Source organism: Cryptococcus neoformans, chromosome 14, assembly GCF_000149385.1.
Source record: "Cryptococcus neoformans var. neoformans B-3501A chromosome 14, whole genome shotgun sequence".
Lineage (NCBI taxonomy): Eukaryota > Fungi > Basidiomycota > Tremellomycetes > Tremellales > Cryptococcaceae > Cryptococcus > Cryptococcus deneoformans.
This window is the reverse complement of record NC_009190.1, coordinates 273957-291155: the sequence shown is the minus strand read 5'-3', so window position 1 is coordinate 291155 and position 17199 is coordinate 273957. Positions and strand designations below refer to the sequence as shown.

Sequence of the window (17199 nt, the reverse complement as noted above, 5' to 3'; positions counted from 1 at the left end):
GATTGCATCCTTCCAAAACTTGGTACAAGGGGTGCCTGAGCGGAGAGACAGCAAACTCCGAACTCATGTCATTGCGTCACAATGTTTGTTGCATGAAGGGTACGTAATAAGGCCAAAAGGAGCGAACGAATGAAAGAAGCAACTTGAATAAATAATAAAATGAATCAAATGAATTACAACTGTACAAATAGTACTCTAGTGCACTATAAATGCTATACAAATGATTGATCTACCTGTTCAGAACTTTCATTCTCTCCGTCGCCAGCAAGTCCGCCTTCAAACTCTCCACAATTCCCACCCTGTCTGCCACCCCCACTACACTAAGCGTCCCCACCTTCTCCATAATCTGCGTTGCTTTCTGCAACTTGCCGGCGGAAGTTACGCCTGATGTTTCTTGGTACTGAACAAGCATGGCAAGATTCACGGAGAGTGATTCGGTGTGGCGTATGAGAATAGGTGACTGAATGACGCCGAGGAAGATCAGGAGGTCTAGGAAAACAGAGTGCGTCACAGTCCTCAAAGCCTGACCACGGGTTAGCTTTTTCGTATCGAAATGAACACTAAACTTACGCCGTTGATACAACTGGATTCAAATGACAGTCTAAACAGCCTGATCCACTCCGGCCATATCCTGATCCACAATATATTTACCGCATCTTCGCCTCCCGCTTCTTTCTCTCCGTCCTCATTCGATACCGGTCCGTCACGAACAGCCAGTAACGCCAGTCTCATGACCATAAATGCCAAGGAAATGAGGGATGTCCCATGGCTTTCGACATCTTGCAGTGACATGTAGTCAGATGCCGCCCGAAGACATAAGGAAGTTGCTCGGGAGAGAAGGGGATAAAGGGAAAGAAGACGTGAACGGGCACGGCCCATCCTGAGGTCAAGGGAAGATAGTAATAGATAAATGAAAAAATAAACTTGGGAGGAAGCCGCCTAAAGGACAGAGGTGATTAATATCTGCAAATGACTGGTTTGCTCCCCGACACTTACATCTAAAGTCAACTGCGTTAAGTTTCGGCTGATGGCACCTGGTACAACCATCTCAGCTTGACAGAGAACGGTCCCTGCTTCATTTAACACTCCAAGCAGCACTTCTGCACTCATCAACTTAGACTCGAGTGTCGGATGACCGTTGCGCAGTATGTGGACACAGCCAGCGGAAGCGTCTGATAGCACACGAATCTGCTCAGGTGATACTTGTGAATCAGGAGTAGGTCGAGAGAAGGCGTCGGAAGTGAGGTACTTGATGGGCCATCAGCTTCTATCTCCGTACGCCCAAAGAAACTTACTTTGAGAAGGGTGTAGAGACCTTCAGGGGTTACGGCTAATCCATTAATAGCAGCTCCAGCCATTTCAAATAGGACTATTCGTATCTGATTTTCAGTCTGAGCTTTTCTGGAGGCTGTTTCTCCAGATTCCAACAATCGAATCGCTGTGGCTCGTTTCACCGCAAAATGACCCATACAATGGTTCAGTATGGTTGACACTTGACTCAACAGAGGCTTAACGGGGGTCAGTAAAGAAGATTTCTGACTCCAAATGAGAAGTCCGTACAACTAAAGATGCTGAGGGCGCGAGATCCAATATTTTGGCGCAGCTCTGTAATATAGGATTGGGATCGAAATCGAAACTCCATTCTGCAATCAGTTTGCTCAGGCGGTTTATAAACGTGCCAAAATCTGATTGGGATCAGTCGTCAATTTTGGAACGAACCTGCCATGCAATTCAAATCCCACCTTGTGCAGCTTCCTCGGTCAAATGCCCTTCAAAGGCTGTGGCAAAACGAGCAAATGCCTCAATGATATGTACCACCTGTCGTCTTGGTCGCTTGGTCACATCCAATCTAACTATAGTCAGTGACTAAATTTAAACCGAGGCCCAAGAGAACACACAGGTCATGGAAAACATTGTCAAACAGGCTTGCTTGAGGCAATGCTTCCCTCTCTTGTTCACTGTGCAAAATTTGCAAGGCCTTAGCAAGCGAAGTCACGTCAGGGGATGATGGGTCGTAGGATTCTGACTCGTTCTGCAAATGAGGTAAGTTAGTTACGCGTCTGACATTCTCTTCTTCTCGTGACTTACTCTGAATAGCTGAAGGTAGAGTCCCGAACGTCCAAAGCTGAAAGAAGACAAACGGTTAGTGGTGAAGCAATATCGTACAAATAAACTCACCTCTTCACGATATTCCACAAGAACAGTTGACCTGTCCCAAATCAATTACTCTGGGTGGTTTGGAGTTCAATATCCAAGAACTCACTTTGCTCAACCACCGCCGGATCCCCATACTCCGCTTCCAGCTCTTTGACCAGAGCCTTTGCCACTGTATTGAAGGCTGGGCTGTAACGTGGAATCAGTATTACTTCCAAGGAGAGTTGAAAATTGGACGTACGGCACTGCACGTATAATCTTATCTCTTTCCACCTTAGCCACAGCAATTTGTAAAACCTGCAAGGCAAGCAACCTATTTTCTGAACATTCGTCTGTCAAAACAAAGTCTGCTATCTTCTGTACAGCGCTGTACGTGGAGAGTTCGACCCTGGTGACGTCTTGCTAGATTTACCCTCAGCACTATACTTTCGACGACCAGTCAACGAACGCTTGGCTGACCTTGAAGAACGTGACCATCAAGATATCCAGCAAGATTCTTTGTACAGCGGCGTCGTACTTTTTTAACTCTTGGGCGAAGTCGATGACAACGGGTACAAACAAGCTGCCAACCAGGACCGTTTTCTTCACCTTGCTTTCGAAAGTTTCACCCGCGATCATAATTCTGATGGGGCTATCCAGCACCGACCGTAATCCAGGCAGAACAACTGCCGTAAAGACAGGTGGGTTGAACCAAGGAAGGGCACAGGCCGCCGCCACTCGTTGCTGGAAGCGCTGAGCGGTAATCCATGTTATGGAGACACCAGCCGCGAGCATTTCGAGGCCCAAAGAAATGAGCGAGTAGGCGACATTCTGGGAATCGACCAGACCGGAGTCTGTTTGAGACTGTCACCTGTGTTAGCCAATCGTATCTCTAAAAAATAGTCCAATTTACTTGACGAGCGCGTTTGAATTGAGTTAAACTGGCAACTTCCTCAGCTAAAAGCTCATCGACGGTCGTCCACGAGATAACTAATAACTCGTCAGTTCGCAGCGCAACAGATCTTACATCACCCTCGACTCACTAGCCCATTGAGGTATGCTCATTCTCAGCCGACTCAATTTAGTTAGCAAGACAAGTCTTCTCTCATCGCTACCTTTTACCAGATGCTCTTCAAAGCACATAGACATGGCGTTTAGCTGCGTGGGCTGTAATGTCTTGAGGATAATAATGTTGTCCGGTATAACATCTTTGGGGTCCAACAAAACGTCAAAGAATAACAAAATTAAGCCCACCGTGGCAGCTCGCCAATTAGATAACTCATAGTTAACAGAAGTATCTGCGAGCTCAAGGATAAAGGTCAGAAGACGTTCACGCGCTTGGGTCCTGAGTGATAACCAATTAGCGGTCATGCCATGGGAATTCAGTCGATGCAAGAGCTCACCTGGCCTCTGGCGAGAACTCCAACTGAGTATGGATAATCCTTTCCAAAGGGGCCGAATTAACACTGAGCAGCTTCAATAAAACCCTGGCCCGTGAACATCTATCTATGGGGAGGCCTATCAGGGGCCAGATCCTGTTGTCAAGTCAGCTTCGATATGGAGATGGAACTCTATGCTGACTCACATTCCATATATCTTTGGACACGTATGGTGCAGCTACAAAGCATGAGTGATCGGCATTAACTATAGAGTCCTACTTACGAAGCCGACTGGATCATCAACCATGCTTGCCTTTGCGGACAGCAACCACAAGAAATCAAGCACCATCTCGGTAGGACAAGAGCTACGCTCCAATAGTGTAGCCGCGCCGACAACCATATCAGCGTTCAAAGGAAATCGTACGTTAGGGATGGGGTTTTGGTGCTTTTTGACGGTGCTATCCGTGCAAAGTACGGATGTCAGTACGCTTCACACAGTCGTACAGTCAACCTACATGGGAGGTTGTCCGGTACTGGACATCCCTACATCCAAGGTGGTTTCGGCGATTTCGTCAACTGGGACTCCGTAAGCCTGCAAAATAAGGAGCATAGTACGCTTCAGCAGTTCCAATCTATTAACTGTCAGCAAGATGCTTAAGATTCGCCATGAAGAAACTTACTCCAATGGTTCCATCTTTCCGTCTTTTCCCACATCACTGAAAACACCGATAGCCAACTGAGAACAGGTGCTTGCAAATGTTTGCGGCTCAATCACCGCCCGATTAGAATTGATTGCGATAACTAGATCCAATTTGGCTTCGGCTGACGCACCATAGGCACTGTCATCACAGGTAAAGGCAGGAGATCTAGCTTGCAAGTCTACTAAGGGCAGTAAAAGTTCCCAAGGGATTTCCACCCCAGAGTAAGACAGCACTCGCATCCATCGACAGACTCGAGCAAGATCTGCAGGGTTGGCCTGGGCCGTGGACAAGGAAATAGCGAAGATATCAGAAGAGTCAGCAGGTTGATGATCAAGAAGACGTGGCAAGGCGCGATAAGCGACGTCCTGCATTTCACTCATAAGCTCTCTCTTATAAACCGTTGGCAACTATCACCCACATGATCAGCCAGAGGTCCCAAGTCCTCCAACCAAGCCGTCAACAGCTCCATAACAATGGAAAATAGCATACCAGCCTCTCCCATACTTGTCATCTTATTGGCTGCTACTCCTGCCATTCTAGATGCCACCTATCTGGCTTTAGCGTCTGATTCATTAGCATCAGTAGGGTAAGTCTCACTTGTTCTTCACTTGCCCCACTCATATCTTCCATAGCAACATTTGCGGCCACCAGCTTGCATTGCTCGTACACGATATGCGCATATCTTCGATCGAGAATATCAGCTGCTTTCATTTCTGTTTACGATAGCAAACAAAAGCCTTACAATGCTGAATCTTGGTCATGCAGCGCCTTCAACCAGGGCTTTACGAACATCCTTCTCAACCTTTGTCTGTCCTGCTTATACATATCCACTGAGCCTTTCTGAGCTCCAGCAGCAGGTCGCACACCTGGTATACGACGATTCTTTGACGCATACTTCTTAATAATATCTCGTAAGGAGTCCTCCTGTGTGTCTCGTCAGCTTTGAATTTTTGGCAGTCGAGTTCACGGGTTTCGCACCTCGGATATGACCCAAGAGACACACGCTTTCCCCAGTCTCTCTAGAGCATATGGCGCGCAAAGCAAACTTGGCCATGCTCTGGTCGCCAACAATCTCAGACCTTGCTCATTCATTGTCAAATCAAGATCATCAAGCAAAGCTTCGATCGCAAGAACCAACAGTTCTGTGTTGGGAGAGGAGTCTATGAGAAGAGGCAAGATGAAGGACACTTTTATTTCCCGTCGTTCGGCCAGACATTGTGACGTGAGGAATGCAGTATCAAATACAGAGATGAAACCGACCAATGATAAGTGATTGAGGAACGCTGTGGCAACAACTTTGTCGGAAAGGGACAAATCTGTCGCTAGAGATTGTAAGATGATGCTTAAGGGCAAAGTCTCATAGCACTTGTCTACTTTGTCTCCTTCTACTTCTGGAGAGAGAGACAACCCCTGTGGGGTCAAAAAGCCATCTCCGAGGTGTTCCCCCTCTCGAGAAGGTATGCCTGAGCTTTTAGTTGGAGCACGAATGAGGGCGGTACAATAACCAAGGAATTTCTCGGAGAAGAGGTACCCTGTCCCCAAGGGCTTTTCTAACGTGGCAGCATGGGTAAAGTCAGCCACAGCTGTAGAGACAGGTTGCTCGTGAGATTGAAGGAGTTCCTCGTATGTCTTCAAGATAGTTTTGAGGCCTAAGGGGTCAGATGTCACTTTCTTATCTTCGCTAGAGACGCGCAGTGAACCAGAAGAAAGACCATTCTTGATGAGTTGGTACTGAATCCAGATTGTACCGAATATAACCCCAATTTCGTCGAAAGTTTTTCCTTTCAACTCGTCTTCTGAGGGAAGGAAACCATTGTAATGTTGATGGAAACTGCTTTGCAATCTGTCACGGGTAATGACGAACGGATTGTTTCCTGCTTCTGAGATCTCATCGACGACTAGCTCCCTGCCATAACGACATTCACCGACTCCAGTTTCTTCCATCTTATCCACGCAGTGAGAATGGAAAAACTTCTGACATCCATTCTGGCAAGTATATCCTTGCTTCGAAACACCCCAGAGGGGAAGATGACATTCGTCACACAATGTCAGAGTGAAAAGATGGACGAGATCCAGTACATGCTGACCTGCTTTTCGATGCGTACATTTGGACCCATGAGGCGGGTTTAATGAAACTTCTTCAAGTCTAGGAAGGGATGGACAGAATTTGGCGTGCGACAGCTGCGATGATGTTGAGGTAGGTGAAAGGGTGACGACGTCGTACTGGTAGACTCCCTTTCGAGTCTTACCAGAGCCATCATAGCAACGCAGATGGCGCTGTTCTTTGCACATCGTGCATTTGATTCCGAAGCCATGGATCTCTGACTCGCAAACCTCACATCGCACAACCTCAGCGGTAGGATCATCATGTGAACTGACCCTCCAAGGAACGAAGTGGTGTTCCTCAGTCTCGTCCTCTCCTAGAACGCTGAATTGGCCGGTCTCCCATTTCATGCGTTGGGCAACGTAAGAAGTAGATGGTAATCGTCGTGCGACAGTATTGTGCCCAGCTGCGTTGGGGTAAAAAGTTGCTAGAATTGCAGCAGCGGTGCGTCGGCAGAGAGGTGGTGCATGGGCAATAATTGTGAGGAGGTCTAGAGAGGAATCAGGTTTTGCGTTGAGAATCAACAATAGGAGTCGGTGAACACGATAGATAGTTGTTAATTTCGATTGAGTCAGATCGATAGTTGATGTTATGGCCATCAAAATGCGAGGCACAAGTGCTGCAATCTCCACGGCTGTGGATGAAGCATCGCGAAGCGACTGTATGGATAAGAGACCCAGGATGTCGTGATGAAACAAGGGGGACGAAGGACTTGTGGGAGAAAAGCGCATCCATCCTAGGGTTTCTGAGGCCTTTCGGGGTACAGAGTCGCTTGATTCTGACGAAATAGCGAACGTAGGTAATGCAGCATTGCGAGGTGCCTTAGAGACTGGCTTCGAGAATGGATCTGGATGGCAGAAAGTCAGTTCATCTTCCACAAAATTGCGGACACACCTATCCATTCCACATCGTCGTTTTTTGATTTCTTGAAATCTCCTCTTTCTCGAGCTAACCTACCCAGCAAGTCACCCATTCTACCCTCTAGCCATTCGCATACCCTTTCTCCCATACCTTCTCCCATTCCATAAAACCCGTCAATGACCATCCCTACCACCCGTACCTTTGTTCCTATCTCTCCCTTCTGATATAGATAAGCGGCAATATCTAGACAAGCAGCTTGAAGTGCGTTAGGTGGACACAATGGGCGAAAGGCGTGGGTTCGATGGAGACAGTCGACAGATAGAAGTGATTGAAGAACGTCCAGAGTTCTTTCGAGGAGATAAGGTCCTGGAATACTTGGAATTGTCGACGTCGATGCGCGGTTAGGGTATAAAGTTGAGGCAAAAGATGTATCAGGGCTTGAGGTTGCTGCTTGACTATTACCTTTGGAGAAAGCTGTCGTTGGAGAAACAGAAGAGAAGCGACCAGCACGCCCCTTGCTCTTGACTGGCGTTGCATCCAGTACGGGCACATCATTGTCTTCTGTATCGGCAAACAGATCCAGCTGTTGCTTTTCTGCTAGAACAAGTAGACCTCGGGTTTGTTCTACCAGATTGTAGGCAGCTTCCGTATCCCAATGTCCCTCATCGAATACGATATGATCCTCATAATCTTCACTTCCTACTCCGGCAGCTGGAGCCATCGCACGATGTATGCGACTATAGTCTGTGCTGTTGGAAGAACCTGCGGCAGCAGTTATAGCGTGACCAAGCCTCAAGACTTTACCTTTGCCCTTGCCTTTTGAACGCCCAGAAATTTCTCGCGCAGAGATAGCTGCGCGCTCGAGGATATCCGGGGCCGTCTCTCTTTGCTCAAAGGTATCCAGAAGATACAGCAGAAGCTTCTTACTTTCGTATAAGCCTCGACTGCTACTGATCTTCTGGATTTTCTTTGCTGACAGAACATGCGGGCCCGCTCGCGTAGCTCGGCGAAAGGTTTTCGAAGGTTCAGGGGATGTAGAGCTATTAGGAGGGATTGGAGATGATGAAAGTCTTGAAGACGTTGGCGATCTCGGCGAAGGGGGGTAACCTAATGTTGGGGAAGGTGGTATTTCATCAAAATTGGTGTAGTCCAGTTTCAACTTTTCAAAATTGTCAGCTCATACTTGGACCAAGAGCTTCTTTGAACTCACTCGTGGTGGAGGTTGACCGCCTGGTCGGATACCGAGAGCTTTTCGAGCATCGTCGTTCGTATTGCCTTCTGGTACACTGAGCATCTGTCCTTTTTCAGTATTCCGAGTATCCTGGGGGCTCTCAAAGTTTCGATGAGGAAGAAGACACAAAATCAGAAAGATAAAAGGCTATTATGTTCGTTTCGTGGGCTGAGACGGAGCTGTGACATTATTCGCGTTCACAGCACCGAATGTTGAAACGCGTCAAGCCGAAGTCACGGAGAGTCGATTATCTCCGGGCAGTCGGCTAGGTGGAGGCAGCCGAATAGTGATGAATGGTCTTCCCGTATGATCATCTTATGTAATCAATTCAAGTGCAGAGCTCGCGCGTCGTTGGTGCAAATGGTGATTCATACTGCTGCTGCTTCGTCCTCGTCAATTCCGTCTTGCTTTCATCCAGTTACTATACCCATCGTATCCTTCGCCACGACATTCTGAGGCTTTAGCAATCGAACACATTCTCTTACATTAGATCATCTTGTCATGTCCGTCGACACACCCACCTCTGAGAAACTCGACCAAGCGGCGAGTGTCTTTGACAAAGATCCGACCACTGCAGAGCGACTCTATAAGGAAATATTGCAAGATGACAGTCAACGTGAGTTCCTCCTCTATTGATGCGCTTTAGCCTCCAGGGGTCCTGATAGAAGCCTTCTTCTTCATTAGCTGGAAACGAAGACCTTTTGAGAGACAAAGAGGTCGCTCTCATCAAGTTGGGCACTCTCTACAGAGATTCAAGGTATTTATCTATCCGTACAATGATCTATAGAACCTTTCTGACACTTGTCTGTGACGACAATTTTGGTAGCATGCTCGACAAGTTGTCTCAGTTGATAACGGACTCTAGAACTTTCATGTCACATATCGCAAAAGCCAAAACGACTAAGCTAGGTGAGCTTGCTTCCCCAGCCTTTTAAGTTACGACATTAATCAGTCAATTCCAAAGTGCGCACACTCCTGGACCTTTTCCCTCAAGATTCAAAGGATATGCAGATGAAGGTCATTCAAGAGAATATAGACTGGGCCCGCACAGAAAAGAGGGTTTTCTTGCGCCAAAGCCTGGAGATAAAACTCATTAACGTGTGAGGCCTCTTTGTTTGAGAAGACTATGTTAGATCTTCTTAGCTGACTACAATACCAATCAGCTTGTTGGATGCCGAGAAATACCAAGAGGCCTTGACTATCACCCAAACTCTTCTCAAAGAACTCAAAAAATTCGATGATAAGATTATCCTGACCGAGGTGTATTTATTGGAGTCGCGTGCTGCCCATCACATGCACAATCACGCGCTGGCGAAGACGGCACTAACCTCAGCTCGCACAACTGCCAACAGTGTATACTGTCCGCCTACGCTTCAGGCTCAACTTGACCTGCAATCTGGAGTTATCATGGCGGAGGACAAGGATTACAAAACAGCGTACTCCTACTTCTTTGAAGCCTTTGAAGGTTTCTGTCAATCCGCCGAGAGAGACAATAGAGCACTGAGCGCCTTGAAATACATGCTGTTGTGCAAGATTATGATCGGATCCGTGAGTGGGATGTTTGGCTAACTCGCCCATATGCTGATGAAGTCTGGATTCCCCCAGCCTAACGACGTCTTCTCGTTGTTATCATTGAAAAGCGCCGCCCCCTACATAGGCAAAGATGTGGACGCGATGAAAGCAATTGCGACGGCTCTTGAGGAACGCAGTCTTGATCTTTTCAAGACAGCTCTGCAAAATTATTCCGACCGTAGGTCTGCGTAGTGTGAAGACTTAACAGCTAACGGCTCCTCCAGAATTGCAGAAAGACGAAATCATTCGTTCCCATCTCTCTTATCTTTATGACACGCTCTTAGAACAGAATCTTATCAGAGTCATTGAACCCTATTCTGCAGTCGAACTGTCATGGATAGCTTCAGAAGTGGGGCAGAGCCTGCAAGTCATTGAAGACAAGTGAGTTATTGTTTTCGTTCTCTTTTTACAAAGACCGACAATTATTTAACCTATTTTTCATCCAGGTTGAGTCAAATGATTTTGGACCAAAAGTTCTGTGGTATTTTGAATGAACGCATGGGTACTCTCGAAGTTCATGATGATTATTCAAATGAGGTTAGTCGTTTTCCTAATATCACGAACAAAGACAGAAATGTGTGTTGACATCGCATTCTTATAGGGGATTTGTTCAATGGCGTTGGGCACTCTGAAGCATATCAGCGACGTTGTGAATGGCCTAAATGATAAGGTTCGTTCATCTGAACATGTTGCGTCTAGACAGCAATAGCTGATTTCTCTTATCGTTGTCAGGCCGCGCAGATGGTTTAATCACCACAAGCACTAGAACGAACAGGGTTACCAGTAAAAGCAAATTGGGCTTGCTATCTACATCCACTAGACCATTTTTATAACATCTAGTGGTCATTCACATCATGTATGCCATTGACGAAGTTTCGACAAGGTTTAGTCCTGAAGCAAAGAGAGTACAAGTCACGACCCAAGAAGAAGGTCGCGAGCTCTTTTACTCTTGGAACAATAAAATCGGGCATATAAAAAAGCGACTAATTTAGAAGGTGCTGCTTTCCTTCGTCTGAAATATGTAGAACTGAAAGAGATACGAGGAATTTAACGAAGATTTACGAATGTGGCTTCGTTCTCTTTCCTATTAGTTACCCTTATTATTTAATTATCTTTTTGCCGCCAGGGTGGACACCCCCGCTGAAGGACGCTATTTATCAATCGCCGTCTCCTATTATTATCTACTGCAGCATGAGTTCGAGCAAATCTTGATATACTCTCCCTAGCCTAGTAAATAAGAATACACTATGTCCGCCACACAGTTGCCAGAAATCATGGATGCCATCTTGTTCAAACATCCCTACAAAGTTGCGGTCGAACAGGTCCCGACTCCCAAGTTGCAGACCGAAGGAGATGTCATCATCAAGGTTCATCTCGCTGGACTTTGTGGTACGTTCTATTATTATGACCACCAGAGGGTGGAACTTTAGGTTTGACAAATATTTGCTATGTAGGCTCCGATCTACACCTTTACAGGGCTAAAGAAGATGCTGGGAAAGACTATACTATGGGACATGAGGTTGTGGGAACCATTGTCCAAAAGGGCAAGGAAGTGAACAGCTTCAATGTGGGGGATATTGTAGCTGTACCTTTTACCATCTCATGCGGTGAGTTGCATACTTTGGCTAGCTATGTATGCATGTCCTAACCTTGAGCCAGGGAAATGCTATTACTGCTCAACCTCCCACACCGCCCGATGCACTTCCTCAGCCTTGTTCGGTACTCCTTCCCTTCCGGGTTGCCAGGCCACCTATGTTCGTGTCCCTCTTGCGGCATCTTGTCTTTTACTCAAGCCTCCACAACTGCCTGAAGAGTTGATGCTTTTGATGGCAGATATCTTGCCCACGGGATACAGTGCGGCTTGGAACGCTTGGAGACTTCTTGATCGGGGAGGGGAGCGTGGTGGAAAAGGAGAGAAGAAGGATATTTGCGTTGTGGTTGGGTGTGGGCCTGTGAGTCTCTGCATTAGCATTTCCAATTGAGTGTTCAGTCAAGCCAAATACTCGACTTAGGTCGGCCTTTGTGCCATAACTTCTGCGCAAACACTCTTTTCCAAAGTCTTTGCCGTCGATCCTACGCCTGCCCGCCGAGAGTTGGCTATCAAGCACGGAGCTACCGCTCTTGTTCCTGGCGAACTGCAATCAGCCGTCATGGCTGCCACCGAAGGTCGTGGTGCTGATGCCGTTCTGGAGGTTGTGGGCAATCAAGGGGCCTTCGATACTGCCTTGAGCATTGTTAGGCCTTACGGAGCCGTCAGCAGTGTGGGGGTGCATGCCGGGGAGCTCAAGATTGATGGTGGTTTGTTGTATGACAAGAAGTGAGTTTTATCATTTAATGAGGGTGGGCAGATGACAGGATGTAGAGTTACGGCTGCCGAACGAGGAAAGGTGAAACGTGAGAGAAGGGTGCATAACATGCCCATGCTCATGTTCTTACTCGTAGCGTGAGGCTTCAATTTGGACGTTGCTCTGTTAGGCACTTTTATCCGGCAGCTCTAGAAGTGCTCATGAACAACCAAGAGCTCTTCAAGAGCTTTATTGAGTATAAGGTCGGTTTCAGTCAAGCTGAAGAGGTGAGTGTCCAGCCACGCAATTATACTGTAGATAACCCCCTTCGCCGCTGCAGTACTATACTCTCTTCGAACAAGGCAAGATATCCAAAACTGTGTTTATTCCAGGTCAGTAATGGCGCAGACTATCAGGAAACATGAAAGAGATCTTCAGCGATAGACATTTGAGTTTCAAAGCACTTTAGTTACAAGTCGATTCATGGTTACACTCGTCTCGCTTATCGATGCTCCGCAAAGTGTAGTACACCGGTCCTTTCCCTAACATGGATTTTTGGTGGACGATGGATACCCCCTCAGTTATTAATAGCTCCTTCTTCCCAGATATAGTCTACTTAAATGGCTCGCGCTTGAAGGAAGTGGTAGAAGTCCATTTATTGTTATGTCAGTTACACCGAACGAAGTGCGCTTGTTGCAGTGTGCGTTATTGGCTGGAGGAAGTCAGTCACGCCTTTTGATCCCGTCCATGTGTATTGGATCTCGCTCTAAATTACCTTTTATCCTCTATACATCTTTCTTCTTCATGTACCCATCCGAACATGTCCTCTGGAACTCCAGCTCCTCTCGAAATCACACCCGCCCTTCTTGCGGGCTTTGAGCCAGAGCGAATCCTCTCCGAGTCTACAATGACCGGCTCGACATTCATCCTCGGTACACTCACTGGACAGCAAGCTATTGTTCATGTCCAGAAGACTGTAGTGGTAGGAAAATATGCCCAGGAGGCCATCAGTACACTTGAAAATGTCAAGCTTCTACTTGAAAACGTTCCTGTGGGTATTCCTGCCAACTTGTTTCCCCATCACCAAATACAGATGATCATTCGGCATGCTGACGATACGCGACGGCAATAGTATTACTCTGCCCATGCGTGGACCAAGCCAGATCCGTCCAACCCCGATTATGTCGTCAAGGTCATCTGCCCTGCCACAGCAGATCATATCAAAAAGTACTCCATTCAGGAGCGTTACGTCGTTAGGGAAACTGCAGAGATTTATGAACAAGTCGTAAAGCCTTACATTGAGGAGATGCCTGTCTCTAAGATTGGATGGTGGGTACTCTGTACAAAATGGTCAATAGTATTATTTAACATTTGCAATAGGGTTTATGAAATACTTGAAGGCCGAAAGGAAGCCGAACGAGTCTACTATCGTTCTGAAGGTGATGACGGTTTCGTAATTCTCCCTGACTTGAAATGGGATGAGACCACGAAAAACGCTCTTGTATGTGCTTTTCTGTTCTGCATGTCAAAGTACTGATTCACTGAGTCCTATGTTAGTACCTTACATGTATCGTTCAAGACCGCAGCATTAAATCTCTCCGCGACTTGAAGGTATCGCACATTTCCCTTTTGAAGAACATTAGGGAGAAGGCTGGGGCCGAGGCTAGTAAAAGGTTTGGTGTGGACGCTGGGAATTTGAGGCTGTTCGTGCACTACCATCCCACTTATTGTGAGCTGCGTGTGTATGTCGTCATGTGAGAAGGTGCTGATAAGACTTTTTAGACCATTTCCACGTGCACATTGTGCATATCAGGCATGACAATCTCTTTGGTCAGGTCGCTGGTCAAGCTCATTTGCTCGACGATCTCATCTCTCTAGTGAGTTTGAATCAATCTCACAAAATCCTGAGCTGACTATTAATAGCTCGAATTATCTCCTGCCGACGGCCCCTCACTTCTCGCCCAAAAATCATTCACCTACACACTCGGAGTCGAGCATAGGCTTTTCCCTCTCATGCTCAAAGCCGGTGCTGTTCTCGGCAATTCCATCACAACCGCCGATGCAGAGGCCAAAGCTGAGCCCATTTCTATCACCCCCGTGAACCCTGCCGTCTCAACCCCCTCTCTCGGTGCTGCTGAACCTGCCACTGACTCTGACGAGCCAGAGGCGAAGCGTCCCCGCATCTAAAGGGGTTCGTGCCGCACTTTTACCCTTCGTGACAGCTTTTGCCCCTTTTATCCGCCAGAAAGGGGGACTGTGCACGTACTATCTTTATAAAAAGGGAATCTCCTTCCTTGTGAACCTTGTCCGTCAGGAAGGAATAATTTGAGGTTACCTCAAGTCCTTCCACATTATAACATGGCACTCATATTAATGGGTTCTAGTGCATATGCACTAAATGGGACTTTCCCGCTTGTGGTACTACACAGTTGTATGCGACGCTTTGCATCTATGCTAAAGGCCGATTACCTAGGCGTTAAGCGGACTGTTTTTTCCTTGCTCAATCTTTTGACGAGTTTTTTCAACGCGCGCAGGCCTAGGTGTCTTGAATAAGCAACTTCACGAGTCTCAAGTAGAGTATTGTTCTTTACGATCGGAGACATTGCTTTAAGACATGACTCCCCTGTAGAACAATGTGGCCAATGCTCAGCAATTAGACGTCTTGTCCCTCGCAGATATTTAGTATATATAGCGACAGCAGGATGTAAATGCATCATCTCTCTTTCTTCTCACTTTTTCAATGCCGATGAATAGTAATCTCCCAGCCGTGTTGGGCTCCAATCCAAGAGCTCTTGCCCAGATTTCTCCCTTGCGTTGACATTCTCCGCTTTTTTCTCATCTTGGAGATCAATCTCTCTTATCCAAACTGAACCAACCCCTTCCGCTAGTAATCCCCCAATCTCCTCGTGCGGTAGCTCTACTTCTTTGACCAGTTCCATCAATCCTACCAGCTCTGATAGCCCGTCTAAGAGCTGCTTCTCTTCCTGCGACCCAGCAGGTGGAGCTGCTAACGCCGAGAGGGTGTGGAGTTTCTCTAATTGTTGGCGAGTGATATGTGCAGGTTTGATAGTAGGCAGAACCCCTAATGTGGGTAGTTCAGAAATGGAAGCCGGAGTAGGTTCAGGGGCAGGAGTGGAGAGCGGTTGTGTCGGTTGCGAAGTGGATGTGGAGGTGTATCTTTGTGGGTGTCTTGAGAGACGGAGAGTAGGATGGAATGCTCTGAGGCGGGGGATAATAATTGTTGATCTCATTGTGTCCCTTAAGTAGTGTTATAGCTTTGCGAGGGCGAACATAAAATCTTTATCGAGGAAAAGACGTTTATAGAGGAAAAGAAAGGAAGGCGAGATGATAGGATATGCGTGAGGCGGAACGGAAATAGATTTGTTTTGATGTCAGCTCATTTCGTCAATTCACTTTCCATCTCTAAAATCATTTTTCAACGGCTACTCTGGATTTTATGGTATAATTCAAAGCATAATAACTGAAGAGAAAAGCTACCACCATTTCAAAAGCAGCATATCGAAAAACAACCATTAACAATGGACGTAGACCCGTACAAACCCACTCCACCCAGCCTCACAGTCTTGAGGATTAAGCGCAAAGCGACAGAACCAGCTTTGTCTTCTCTGGGTATGTGCATGGCTCTGTGCAGCATGCGTATGGGTGCTCAAATTGGTCATATCTAGTCATTCAAGATGAAGCACGCACGAAGAGACGACGGGACATAGCAGGCAAAGCAAGAGGAGTCTTCAGGCTGGCGGACACTGTGCCAGGTAACTGGGTGGGACAAGGCGAAGAAGGGGAGGTTTTGAAGGTGAGGGATATGATCCAACCTCGACTTGATAGTCTGCTGCATGCGGGCCGATAACTCGGAGTGGTAGGACATTAGAGTGGATGAGCTGACAATCACTAGTCAAGAATTCAAGGTCTCCTGTCATCTCAACCGTCAGCTTCACCGCTGTCTACCGTTCCACAAGTGACACCCCTAACCACTGCTCCTCAAGAGCCCCCATTACTTCCCGTGGGACTGCCATCCGCCAATTTTCCTGTAGCTCCCCCAGCTATCGAACAAACTCCAATACATATGCCATCGCCGCCAAATTTATCAGAAGGCGCACCTTCGACTTCCAATAACAGACGGTCGTCCTCTACGCAGGTGCAGATGCAGTATCGAGTTATACCACCTATGAGCCCTCGGACAAAGGCGATGCTGCCTCCGCGGATATTAACTGCTGCCGAGTGGGTCTCTAATTTCAGATGTTGCCAGGTGAGAATACTGACATACGAACAATGTAGGACGGAAGGTAGGGAAGGGGCATCTCCTTTCGTCTTCGTAGACGCTCAAGCGGTAGAGACGCCGGGCCAGAAGGGGACAACTCAGGAAGATAAGGACATGGCTGCTTTTCTGCCAATGCTACAAGAATATCTTCGTTGTGCGTGCTGTTCGCTTCAAGTCCTTCATGAGAACGCTAATGTGATATATATATTTATATAGTGGAACAGCAAGATGAAAAGGCAAGAGAGGAAGAAGAAAAGGCAAAGGATGATGAATGGGTGTACGATTTATATTATAGGGATAGCTCTGGCTCATTACCATTGGGTATTGGTGCTGGTGATGGTGTAACCATTGGCCAACTGTATGTTTATTTTGCGTTCCTCCAATCTGAGGTAGCATTCGCTGACGAATCACACAGCCTTGGTTTCGAATCTACTTCCCCTCCATCTTCCATTTCTGGATCTGAGCCAGAGGATGAAGCAGACGAAGACTCGAACGATGAGGATTATTATCGAAATGATTATCCAGAAGATGAAGATGCTGACGAGGATATGGTGGGCTTCAGAGGTGGTGGCGATAGCGACTGGAGCGAAGACGAGGAAGACGATTATGATTATGATGAGAGAAACGAGTGGAGATATCGATAATGATACCGTC

General features: G+C 47.0%; 5 protein-coding genes across 5 annotated transcripts; 4 read left to right on the top strand and 1 right to left on the bottom strand.

Annotated features, from left to right (window-relative positions):
* Positions 1-229: 229 nt before the first annotated feature.
* CNBN0890 (hypothetical protein) lies at positions 230-8472 on the bottom strand (the record flags this gene model as incomplete). The annotated part of the gene is made up of 26 exons (XM_766816.1): positions 230-565; positions 652-939; positions 997-1248; positions 1296-1508; positions 1561-1643; positions 1743-1849; positions 1899-2032; positions 2089-2125; positions 2179-2209; positions 2264-2343; positions 2396-2556; positions 2614-2997; positions 3047-3123; positions 3177-3478; positions 3537-3668; positions 3719-3750; positions 3796-3970; positions 4028-4144; positions 4193-4578; positions 4632-4760; positions 4811-4895; positions 4956-5137; positions 5192-6213; positions 6301-7164; positions 7212-8337; positions 8389-8472. The coding sequence occupies 26 exons, from the start codon at positions 8470-8472 to the stop codon at positions 230-232; spliced, it is 6819 nt and encodes a 2272-aa protein (XP_771909.1).
* A 438-nt stretch (positions 8473-8910) lies between these two features.
* CNBN0880 (hypothetical protein) lies at positions 8911-10731 on the top strand (the record flags this gene model as incomplete). Its single annotated transcript, XM_766815.1, has 10 exons — positions 8911-9025; positions 9094-9166; positions 9236-9318; positions 9362-9509; positions 9573-9957; positions 10015-10159; positions 10206-10362; positions 10428-10518; positions 10583-10651; positions 10714-10731. 10 exons carry the CDS (start codon positions 8911-8913, stop codon positions 10729-10731), a joined length of 1284 nt encoding a protein of 427 aa, XP_771908.1.
* A 497-nt stretch (positions 10732-11228) lies between these two features.
* CNBN0870 (hypothetical protein) lies at positions 11229-12302 on the top strand (the record flags this gene model as incomplete). The annotated part of the gene is made up of 4 exons (XM_766814.1): positions 11229-11370; positions 11436-11588; positions 11641-11933; positions 11994-12302. The coding sequence occupies 4 exons, from the start codon at positions 11229-11231 to the stop codon at positions 12300-12302; spliced, it is 897 nt and encodes a 298-aa protein (XP_771907.1).
* A 784-nt stretch (positions 12303-13086) lies between these two features.
* Positions 13087-14453, top strand: CNBN0860 (hypothetical protein; the record flags this gene model as incomplete). The annotated part of the gene is made up of 6 exons (XM_766813.1): positions 13087-13317; positions 13399-13595; positions 13647-13767; positions 13824-13995; positions 14049-14143; positions 14190-14453. The coding sequence occupies 6 exons, from the start codon at positions 13087-13089 to the stop codon at positions 14451-14453; spliced, it is 1080 nt and encodes a 359-aa protein (XP_771906.1).
* Positions 14454-15805: 1352 nt separating this feature from the next.
* CNBN0850 (hypothetical protein) lies at positions 15806-17189 on the top strand (the record flags this gene model as incomplete). The annotated part of the gene is made up of 6 exons (XM_766812.1): positions 15806-15896; positions 15953-16080; positions 16180-16505; positions 16563-16699; positions 16762-16903; positions 16961-17189. 6 exons carry the CDS (start codon positions 15806-15808, stop codon positions 17187-17189), a joined length of 1053 nt encoding a protein of 350 aa, XP_771905.1.
* Positions 17190-17199: the final 10 nt, after the last annotated feature.